Source organism: Prionailurus bengalensis, chromosome B1 (genome assembly GCF_016509475.1).
Source record: "Prionailurus bengalensis isolate Pbe53 chromosome B1, Fcat_Pben_1.1_paternal_pri, whole genome shotgun sequence".
NCBI classification, from domain to species: Eukaryota; Metazoa; Chordata; class Mammalia; order Carnivora; family Felidae; genus Prionailurus; species Prionailurus bengalensis.
In genome coordinates, this window is record NC_057344.1 from 49,560,769 (window position 1) to 49,573,416 (window position 12,648).

The window sequence follows — 12,648 nt, forward strand, 5'->3', positions numbered from 1 at the left end:
GACCTGCCATGCATCTTTTTTGACCATAATGGTGTGAAACTAGAAATCAACCACAAGAAAAAAATCTGGAAAGACCACAAATACATGGAGGTTATATAACGTGCTAAACAATGAATAAATGGACCAACCAGGAAGTAAAAGAAAAAACATACATGAACACAAAAATGAAAACACAATGATCCAAAACCTTTAGGATGCAGCAAAAGCAGTTCTAAGAGGGAAGTTTATAGCAATACAGACCTACCTCAAGAAGCAAGAAAAATCTCAAAATAACCACCTAAACTTACACCAAAAGAGCTAGAAAAAGAACAACAAATGAAACCTAGAACCAACAGAAGGACGAAAATAATAAAGATTAGAACAGAAATAAATGATATAGAACTAAGAAAACAATAAAACAGATTCATGAAACCAGGAGCTGGTTCTTTGGGGGAAAAAATCAGTAAAATTGATAAACTTCTAGCCAGAGTTATCAAGGAAAAACAGGAGAAAGGAATCAAAATCACAAATGAGAGAGGAGAAATAACAATCAAAGCAACAGAAATTCAATTATATGAGAATATTATGAAGAACTATATGCCCACAAATTGGACAGCCTACAAGAAATAAATTCCTAGAGACATAAACTACCAAAACTGAAATAGGAAGAAATTTGCATAGACCTATTACCAGCAAAGAAATTGAGTCAGTAATAAAAAATCTCCTGACATACAAAAGTCCAGGACCAGAAGGCTTCATAGGCAAACCAAACATTTAAAGAAGAGTTAATACCTATTCTTTTCCAACTATTTCAAAAAACAAAAGGGAAGGAAAACTCCCAAGTCTGGTCTATGAGACCAATATTACCCTGATACCAAAACCAGATAAAGACACCACTAAAAAAGAGATCTATAGGCCAATATTCCTGATGAACATAGATGCAAAAATCTTCAACAAAATACTAGCAAACCAAATCCAACAATATATTAAAAATCATGCACCATGATTAAGTGGGATTTATTCCTGGATTTCAAGGGTGATTCAGTGTTAGCAAATCAACACGATACATCACATCAATAGAGAAAGGAAAAGAACCATGTGATCATTTCTGTAAACCCAGAAAAAGCATTTGACAAAATACAACATCCATTCATGATAAAAGCCCTTAACAAAGTAGGTTTAGAGAGAACATACCTCAACATAATAAAGGCCATATAGGAAAAACCCACAGCTAACATTCATCTTTAATGAGGAAAAACTGAGAGATTCCCCTAAAGTATGGAACAAAATAAAGATGTAGTCTCTTATTCAGCATAGTACTAGAAGACCTAGCAGCGGCAATCATACAACAAAAAGAAAGGCAAGGCATCCAAATCAGTAAGGAAGAAGTAAAACTTTCACTATTTGCAGATGACATGATACTCTACGTAGAAAACCCAAAAGGCCACCGAAAAACTGCTAGAACTGATAAATTCGTTAAGGTTGCAAGATACAAATATGGTGCATTTTTATACACCAATAATGAAGCATCAGAAAGTGAAATTAAGAAAACAATCCCACTTACAATGACACCAAAAATAATAAAATACCTAGAAATGAACCTAACCAAAGAGATGAAAGATCTATACGCTGAAAACTGTAAAACACTGATGAAAGAAATTGAAGGTGACAGAAAGGAAAGACATTCCATGGTCATGGATTAGAAGAATAAATATTGTTAAAATCTCTATACACCTAAAACAATGTACACATTTAATGTAGTTCTTATGAAAATACCAATAACATTTTTCTCAGAAATAGAACAAACAATCCTAAAATTTGTATGGAATCACTAAAGACCCCAAATAGCCGAAACAGTCTTGGAAAAGAAAAGCAAAGCTGGAGGCATCACAGTTCCAGATTTCAAGTTGCATTACAAAGCTGTAGTAATCAAAACAGCATGATACTAGCACAAAAATAGACATGTAGATCAATGGAACAGAATAGGAAACCCAGAAATAAACCCACAACTGTATGGTCAATTAATGTTTGATAGGACAGGAGAGAATATCCATTGGGTGAAAGTCTCTTGAAGAAATGGTGTTGGGAAAACTGGACCACTTACACCATACACAAAAATAAATTCAAAATGGATTAAAGACCTAAATGTGAGACCTGAAACCATAAAAATCCTAGAAGAGAACACTGGCAGCAACTTCTTTGACATCGCCCGTAGCAACTTTTTTCTAGTCTCCTGAGACAAGGATAACAAAGGCAAGAATAAACTGTTGTGGCTACAACAAAATTAAAAGCTTCTGCACATGAAAGGAAACAGTCAGCAAAACTAAGAGGCAACCTGCTGAATGGGAGAAGATATTTACTAATGACATATCCGATGAAGGGTTAGTATCCAAAATATGTATAGAACTGGTAAAACTCAACACCCAAAAAACAAATAATCCAATTAAAAATGGGCAGAAGACATGAACAGACATTTCTCTAAAGAAGACATCCAGATAGCCAACAGATGCATGAAAGGATGCTCATCACTTATTAGGGAAATGCAAATCAAAACTACAATGAGTTATCTCCTCACACCAGTTAGAATGGCTATAATCAACAACACAAATAGCAGGTGTTGGCAAGGATGTGGAGAAAAACAAACCCTTTTGTACTGCTAGTGGAAATACAAACTGGTGCAGCCACTGTGGGAAATAGTAGGGAGGTTCCTCAAAAATTTAAAAATGGAACTACCCTATGATCTAGGAATCACACTACTGGGTATTTACCCAAAGAATACAAAAACACTAATTCAAAAGGATACATGCACCCCTTGTTTATTGCAGCATTATTTACAATAGCCAAATTGTGAAAGCAGCCCAAGTGTCTATTGATCAATGAGTGGATAGAGATATGGTGTGTGTACACACACGCGCACGCACGCTGGAATATTATTCAGCCATAAAAAATGAGAAATCTTGCCATTTGCAACAACATGGATGGAGCTAGAGAGTATAATGCTAAGTGAAATAAGAAAAAGACAAATACCATATGATTTCGTATGTGGAATTTAAGAAACAAATGAGCAAAGGGAAAAAAGAGAGATACAAATGAAGAAACTGACTCTAAGTATATAGTACAAACTGATCGTTACTGGAGGGAAGGGGTTTGGGGGGATGGGTTAAATAGGTGATGAGGATTAAGGAGTGCATTTGTGACAAGCACTGGATGATGAATAGAATTGTTGAATCACCATATCGTATACCTGAAACTAATACAGCACTGGATGTTAACTAACTGGAATTAAAATAAAAAATTTTTTTTAATTAAAAATATAAAAGTATCAGAGGTACATATACAGCTGACTGTCATTCCCTGTCTGCTATGCATCGTATCCTTCATGCTTTTATTCCTGCTATTACTCTGGTGATGATTTTTTACTTTTTTTAACAGCAGTTTTAGGTTTACCTAAAAAATGAGCAGAAAGTACACAGGGTTCCCATATACTTCCTTTCCTCCCTTCCCAGGTTGCCCTTGCATTGATTTGGTACATTTGTTATAACTGATAAACCAGTATTACTACCTTGTTATTAAATGAAGCATATAGTTTATATTAGGGTCACTTATAGTGGTGTGTATTCTTTGGGTTTTAGAAAATGCATAATGTCATGTATCCACCATTACAGGATCATATGGAATATTTCCCCTGCCCTAAAGCTCCCCTGTTCATCCTTTACTGTGTTCCAAACTTCTGGCAACCACTGATTTATTTACTGTCTATAGTTTTACCTTTTCCATAATGTCATGTAGTTGGAATCAAACAGTATGCATAGCCTTTTCGGATTGCCTTCTTTCACTTAGCAATATGAATTTAAAGCTATGCCATGTCTTTTTAGTGGCTTGATACAGTCCATTTCCTTTTAGAAGTGCACAATATTCCACTGTCTTTACCACAGTTTATCCATTCTCCTGTTGAAGGACATCTAGGTTACTTCTAAATTTTGACAGTTATGAACAATGCTGCTATAAACATTGTCTGAAGAGTTTTGTGTACACCTAAGTTTTCCACTCATTTGGGTAAATACCTAGAAGCATGATTTCTGGATCATACAGTGAGACTAGGTTGAGCTTTGTGAAATTGCCAAACTGTCTTCCAAAGTGGCTGTACCATTTTGCATTCCCACCAACAATGAGAGTTCCTGTTTCTCCACATGCTTGCCAGCATTTGGTGTTGTGAGTGTTCTGGACTTTGGCCATTCTGATAGGTGTGTGGTAAGTAGTATTTCGTTCTAGTTTGCAATCCCCAGATGACATATATTGAGTATCTTTCATATTTTCATTTGTCATTGGTATATCTTATTTGATGAGGTTTCTGTTTGGATCTTTTGCTCTATTCCTATTGGGTTGTTTTCCTATTCGAAAACTGTAAGAGTTCTTTGTATATTTATGATACATATCTTTTATCAGACGTGTTTTGCATATGTTTTCTCTGAGTATGGGTCTTTTCATTCTCTTAAGAGTTTCTCAGAGCAGAACTTCCAAATTTTAATGTAGTCCAACTTACTAATTTTTTCTTTCATGGATCTTTCTTTTGGTGTTGATCTAAAAACTCATTGTAAAACCCAAGGTGACCTAGATTTTCTCCTGTATTATCTTCTAGAAGTTTTATAGTTTTGACTTTACATGTAGGTCTGTGATCCATTTTGAGTTTGTATTTGAGTTTTTGTGTTTGTTTTGCTTAGAATGCCATGATTATTCCTCCTCCTCCTCCTCTTCTTCTTCTTCTTCTTCTTCTTCTTCTTCTTCTTCTTCTTCTTTTTCTACCTATCAACATTAAATATAATAACAGCTACCATATGTTGCCCACCTCTTACATACTGGCTATTGTGTTTCTGATTTAATCCTCAAAACAGTTTTGAGAGGTAAGTGCTATTGCCTACATTGTACCAAATAGGAAAATTCACAGTAAGGGGCAAAGATTCAAACTTACATCTCTCTGAATCCAAAGTCATTGCTTTTTCTACTTTACCAGTAATTTTTAAACTGTACTCTATAAAACTTGAATTCCGTAGAAGTCTTTTGAAGCTATTGTGGGGCATAATAAGTAGTGAAACCAGAGGAGCAGGGACATCACTGTTTCACCCAGGGCTGTAGCTTTTATCTCATTTATAAATTGAGGTTTTAAGTAAAATATTACTTGAAAGGAGAGTTCTGCTTAAAAACTCTTCAAAAACTACTGCACTTTACTTCCCTGGCCCCACCTTACCCTATCCTCTTGACTTAATTAACCCTAATCAGCATCTCTGGAAGGCTTCTCTGACTTCCCTGGTCAGGGCTAATTGCCTTCTTTGGCATTCCTGGTATTTTATACATGCTTCTTACCATATGGTTCCAAAATAGCCTTTTTCTATGTGTCTTCCTCACCTAGATAGGTATGTTTTCAGAGGACAGAAACAGTGCAGTAATATTTTTGTGGTCTCAAGGCCCATTTGCTCTGTGTAGCTCAGAACCTGGCCCATGTACTGGGCCCTCAATTGTTGAATTAGACTGATCTCATCAGTGGCTTGTATTAAAAACATTTGTTTGAAAATCTAAATTTTTCATTCAGAATTGCAATTTTTTTGAAATTTTGGACTTTCTCTAGATCACTAATGCTTTAAATTTTAATAATTTTTATTATGAAGAATAATCAAACTTACAGAAAAGTTGAAGGTCCAATATAAAGAACATTTTCCCCCTGAACCACTTAAGAGTAAGTTGCAAAGTAAGTTGCTTTTGAATACTTTAGTATGCATTTCCTACAAACAAGGACATTTCTAAAATCACCACAATACAGCATCAAAGTCAGGAATTTAGCACTGATAAATACTGTCATCTCATCCTCAGATCTTGTTCAAGTTTCACCCACTATTTCAATAGTGACCTACAGATCCCAGTTCAGAATCACATGTTGCATTTGGTTGTCCTGTCTCTTCACTCTGGGCACTTCCTGCCTTTCCTTGCCCTCATTACCTTAACACTTTTGAAGATTTCAAGCAGGTTATTTTGTAGCAGGTTCCTCAATTTTGGCTTAATCAGATGTTTCTTCATAATTAGGTTCAGGTTATACATCTTTAGCATTGGAACATCACAGAAGTGATAATGTATTCTTGTATCCTATCAGGTGGTGTGTGTGTGTATATATGTGTGTGTGTGTGTGTGTACATATATATATATATACACACACACACACATATATATGTGTGCATGTATATGTATATATGTATATATACATATGCATATGCATGTGTGTATATGTATATATATACACGTGTATATATATGTGTATATATATGTATACATATGTGTATACACACACACACACACACACACACATATATATATATATATATATATATATATACACACACACACATATATATATATAGTTTCAATTTGTCCTGTCACGGATAATGTTCTTTCTTTTCATTGAGGTAAATTGCTATTGTAACATTTTTATTGAGATAAAATTTCTATATAACATTATATTAGCTTCAGGTGTATAAGATAATTTGATATTTGTATACACTACAAAGTAACCACCACAATAAGTTTAGTTACCATCCATCACCATACAATTGACCCACTTCACCTGTTTTGTCCCTCTCCCAGCCCCCTCCCTCCTTGATAACCACCAGTCCGTTCTCTGTATATATGAGTTTTGTTTTGTTTTCTTTTTTATATTCCACATATAAGTGAGGTCATATGGTATTGTCTTTCTCTGACTCATTTCATCTACCATTTAATACCCTCAGGGTTCATCCATGTTGTCACAAATGGCAAGATTTCATTCTTTTTTATGACCGAGCAGTATTCCACTGTATATACATCTATATCGCACCTTCTTTATCCATTCATCCATTGATGGGTAATTAGGTTATTTCCATATCTTGGCTATTGTAAACAGTGTGGCAATAAACATAGGGGTGCATATATCTTTTTATCTTTTCATATTAGTATTTTCATTTTCTCAGGATAAATGCTCAGAAGTGGAATAGCCAGATCATATGGTAGACCTGTTTTTAGTTTTAACCTCCATAGTGTTTTCAGTAGTGGCTGCACCAATGTATATTCCCACCAGCAGTGCATGAAGGTTCCCTTTTCTCCATATCCTCATCAACAGTTGTTATTTCTTGTTTTTTTTTTCATAATGGCCATTCTAACAATAATATCTCATGGTTTTGATTTGTATTTCCCTGATAATTAGTGAACATCAACATTAGTTGAACATCTTTTCGTGTACCCACTGGCCATTTGTATGTCTTTGGGAAAATGTTCAAGTTCTCTGCTTATTATTTAATCAGATTGGTTTTTGTATTGAGTTGAGTTTTTTAATATATTTTGGATATTAATTATTGGATATATGACTTGCAAATATTTTCTCCCATTCAGCAGGTTGTCTTTTCCTTTTGTTGATGGTTTCCTTTTATTGATGGTTTCCTATGATGGTGCAGAAGCTTTTTAGTTTGATATAGTCCCACTTACTTATTTTTGTACTTTTGTCGCCTTTGCTTGTGGAATCAGATCCACAAATTCAATACCCAGACCAATGTCAGGGAACTTCTGCCTGCATTTTTTTCCTAGAAGTTTTATGGTTTCGGGTCTTACATTCAAGTCTTTAATCCATTTTGAACTAATTTTTGTGTGTCATGTTAGATAATGGTCTAGTTCATCTTTTGCATGTGGATGTCCAGTTTTCCCGACACCATTTATTGAAAAGACTGTCTTTTCCCCATTGTATATTCTTGGCTCCTTTGTTGTAAATTATTTGACCATGCATGCGGGGTTTATTTCTGGGCTCTCTGCTTTTTTGATCTATGTGTCTGTTTTTATGCCAATATCATATTGTGTAGTATAGTTTGAAATCAGGAAGTATGATACCTCCATCTTTGTTCTTCTTTCTGATATTGTTCATTTTGATCAAGGTAGTGTCTCCCAGGCTTCTCCTCTGTGAAGTTAATCTTTTCCACTTTGTAATTAAGTTTTGTGTGGTGAAGTACTTTGAAGCTATGTAAGTTTTCTGTAACTCATCAGATTTTCAGTTTCCTCATTCATTTATTTGTATGAGTGGATTAATGGTTTCCTATTTGATGGGTTATAGTCTGTTACTATCATTATTTATTCTGATGTACAAATGATCCTTGATTTGACCAGTGAGAGAGCCCTTTCAAGCTGGTTTTTGTGTCTTTTTTAAATGTCTCCATCATTCTTTGAGCAGTTTCTAGCTTTCTGTCATAATAAAATGTTTCAGGCTCATTTGTCATTTCTTTGCCCCAGGTCTGGAATCAGCCATTTCTCCAAAGAGCCCTGGTTTCTTTCACTGGAGATGGGTATTTAGAAACCAAGATCTGAGTGCTAGATATACTCATTGCTATTAGAGTGTTGCTGCTCCTAGACCCTCTAGTGGACCAAGCAAGGAAGTATATTTGTATGTATACATGTACACCTGCATATACGTATACTAACACATTTGCATTTATATTTATTTGCATATCAGTGTATTTATCGAAAACTATGAGTTCACAGCAATACCTTCCATTCCATCCAAGTTCTCTCCCTTTCTATATTTATAGCTTTCTTCTCTGATAGTAAGAAACTTGGCTTGCATTCACCTTAGTCTATAGCCTTATTTGGCCAACTCCCCCCGTATGTAACCATACTTCTGTCTCTGTTATCACCCTCTTTCTCAAGCACATAATGTCCTCATCCCAGGAGGGCTCTGACAGACTCTTCTGAGAATATTTTGCACACACTCTGTGAAGTGTAGCTCCTAGTTTAATAGTGTCTGCTCTGAATATTGAGATCTAATATGTCCATGAGGAGGCTGAGTTACAGTTTTATATATGTTCAATTAATGCATTTAGATACAATTTTGTAGACTTGCATAATTTTTTTCTTTTAAGGTATTTTAGTAAAATAAATCAGAGTAAGAGAATCACTGTGACTTTGAAAATGATTAATACCTTATTTTGCACTTAATTTATTGTAAAATATTACTATTTTAATAGCTAGTATACAAATACATATGTATATTTTAGAGACTAAACACATCAAAAAGAGATCCCCCTTATGCCCATAGCTCAGCTCAAGAAATACAGTATTACCAATACTTTGAAGTCCCTTATGTGCCATTCTCTGATTGCATTCCTCTCCCTCCTGAGAGATAACCACTCTCCAGCATTGTGTATTCATTATTCCATAATAGCTTTCTTATTAATCTTTTGTAGATTGCTGTTGTGGCTGTGATGTGCAAACCCCACAGATGCCCACACATCAGTTTTACAGGAAATATATGTGTGTAAGTGTGATGATTTTCTTCAAGCGTGTGTGTGTGTGTGTGTATGCGTGTGTGTGTGCTTTAATTGAATTAGTTAATTCCCTAGAGCCTTAATCAGTGCATGCTGGTAATTAAAACTTTGATTCAGTAGATGCATAAGTTAGTTCTTTGAAACAAGCAGCCATTGATAGGATGTTTCAGTGCTTTAAAACTGAAATATATATTTTAATATGTTGCAATAAACAATAAAAAATACCTTGTTATAGAACGTGAAAGACTAAAAGTCTATTAACTTGATAAATGAAACAAGGAGATATGAACTGCCTAAATTCTGTCAGAAATTCAAATGAGTTTGGATCAGAAAGGAATCAAATTAAAAAGTTATCTCTATAAATAACCTTTAAACTTCTTAAATTTAGATAATTAGAAAAACAGCCAGAATGCATGATTCTAGGTAGGAAGATTAAATGAAAGATTTTCTTAAGTATAGTTACCAAGAGAGCACTGTGAGTATCATTCTAAACCTAGGAAAAGTTAGGTGCTGTTGCTTGCTCCTAAAAGTGTAAATCTCTGAAATAATAGTGACTGCAGTATTCTGAAAATGACTACTATGATGTTCCTCATATGTTTATTGTGTTTACTTGTCAGTAGAAAATATATTAATTGTAGATACTTTAAAGGTAGGCTCTTCGATTAGGATTTGAATATGAAACGTGTTTGCTCTCAGAATTTTATGGAGACTGCAGATACTTGAACTAGACTGTTGAACTAAATTTTGTATCTGACATCTTCATTCTTTGGTTGTATTGGCAGATACTGCCCTGGTGGACCTGATTCAGATTTTGAATATTCAACCCAGTCTTATACTGGATATGAGGTAAAGTAATAGGAGGTTGTCCTGAGGAAGTTTGACATCATACTTTACCTATAGTGTGCTCTTACAAGTACTGACTTTCTTAAATTATTTTTATTTTTTATTTTTCTCCTGATTACAGAAGTTCATTCATTAAATATTTGCTGAGTGTCTACGTATATTGCTGTAGTCACTGGAGAAATACTTAACATAAGCGCTTGCTCTTACTGTATGTTAAACTGTTGTAAGTCTTCACAACTTTAAACCTTATAGCAGCACCTTGAAGGCAGGCACTATTATCCTGGCTTTATGAATAAGGAAACAGGCTTTAGAGGCCCTAAACAACTGGCCCAGAGATACACTGCTAATTAGTGACAGAGCCAGGTTTTGAATTTTGTGTTCCTCACCATGATATAGTGCTTCTTCAACAGTGAAAAATGGATAAAGTCCCTAATCTTATGGAATTTACATTCTAATAATAAGAGATAGACGATAAAGAAACAAGAAGAAAATATCAGGTACTACCGGTAAATGCTAAGTAGAGAAGTAAAATCAAGTGAGGTTTGTAGAAACTGAGTAGATACTTTAGCCTTGGTAGTTAGGAAGTGACTGAGGAGATGATACTTAAACTGAGTCTTGAATGACAAGAAGGAGCCATGCAAGAATATCGGCAGAGAGCATTCCCAGCAGAGAGGATAGCTAGAACAAGGAGCCATGGTAGGAACGACAGTGGGGTGTTCCAGGACATAGTGGGGAAGGGGAAGGATGAGATTGGAGAGACAGATGAAATAGGTTGTAAGCTGGACATAGAGTCTGGATTTTGTTATAGGTGTCATGAGAAGCCATTAAGGTTGAAAGCAGGGGAATGATGCGATCCAGTATAGGGTTTTAAGAGATCATTTGATGGCTGTGTGGTTAAAGGATGAGAGTGGGGGCAAGAGTGCAAGCAGAACAGCAAGCAGGCTTCTTTTGAAGCAGTCAGCCTTTTCGGGAAGAGGTCAGCAGCCAGAAAACCATTGGACTTTTTCTCTTATATATGGAATTTCACTTTTTACTTGTTTTCCATAGTTCACATTTTTAAAAATACAAAAGGAATTATTCAGTGAAAAGGCTCCCTCTCGTTTCTGTCCCTTAGCCACCCCTTTCTGCTCCAGCAGAAAGTGACCCTGGAGATTTCATAAGTGTTTACACAAAGATAAATATGATTCAAGGAGATGCCCTGCTGTTCAGAATCTTAAGACAGTGGGGATGGAGACTAGCCAGATGCTATTCAGAACAGTATTTTGATCCCTAAACTGAGAAAGGAAGGAAGGAGCACAAGAGAATTTTATTTTTAATATAATTCTTTTGAACTACTTTTTATTTTCTATTCAATGTGGGCCCAGCAGGAGATTTTTCTCTTTTTCTCTTAGCCAACCTCCATGCGAGCTATCCGTGCTAGATATGACCCTTATCTACAGACAAGACACCGAATAGAACAGGTAAGTTTCTAAAAAGCATTTTTAAGTTAGATTTTTGTACATACTTAGAAGGTATTATTGTTTAATTTGAGTTGAACCCGAAATAACTAAAAGAGTGCCTGTCCCCTTGGTAAGTTTTTAATATCCATCTGAGGGAGGAAGACTATTTTGCAATACCCAGCAAGCTCAAAATCACTACTTCCTTTAGAGACTGTATTATTTTCTTTAGGGGTTCTATATTCTTTAAATTTCTTTCAATTTATACAGACTCATTAACCATATGAAATTTACAGATGGAGATGTGAGAAAGTTCTTAGGAGGTGGATGGATTGAATTTTTGCTTCCATGAGCCAGATAAGAAGTTATTGTGACTGGTATGCCAGGGTGGGAATAGGGAATTGACTGCAGAAGGGTGTGAGGAACTCTTAGGAGTCCTGGGATTGTTCTGCATCATGACTGTGGTGGGAGTTACACAACTGTAAACACTCATCCATACCCTTCCAGTTGTACACTTAACATTAATTGATTTTATTGTATGTAAATTATACTTCAATATAACTGATGAAAAACAAGTAGTACTGTTTAAATGGCCTTGCTCTGCTTGAGAAATCTGAACAGTAATACAGATTTCCTTTTTTATAGTTTTATTTTAAACTTGTCCGATTTAAAAAAGTGTGAGCACCATCTATAATTTTTACAGTAACAACACCTAGTAGGGCAACTACAGAATCTCAAAAGGAAACTAGTACATACCATAGTCATTAAGTCACTTCTCTGTTCATTTAGCTAGTATCGGTGAATACCAGCCAGTTCATATTTTCACCTCACTGTCACCCAAGCACGTGTGGATCAGGATTGTCAGCCATAGGAGAGGACCTCACCTGGGTGCAACCTGTATAGTCTAGAAAAGCATGTTCTAAACTGACCATTGCTTCAATTTCTTTTTTAGCTATGATATTTAATTCATTTAAAATGTTTCAGTAGAGTGTAAAATGTTTATGTTTACCAAAAAGAGAATGGGTTTTAAAAGGTTTAGAAACTAGCATACAGCAGTGATTTTT

General features: G+C 35.2%; 1 protein-coding gene across 1 annotated transcript in view; it reads left to right on the forward strand.

Moving 5' to 3' along the window:
* ELP3 (elongator acetyltransferase complex subunit 3) overlaps nt 1-12,648 on the forward strand; it is a 97,670-nt gene that overhangs the window by 13,225 nt on the left and 71,797 nt on the right. The window contains exons 4-6 of the mRNA XM_043564906.1: nt 9,225-9,295; nt 10,088-10,151; nt 11,540-11,608. Coding sequence (XP_043420841.1) covers nt 9,225-9,295; nt 10,088-10,151; nt 11,540-11,608 — 204 coding nt within the window. The remainder of the gene's footprint in view (nt 1-9,224; nt 9,296-10,087; nt 10,152-11,539; nt 11,609-12,648) is intronic.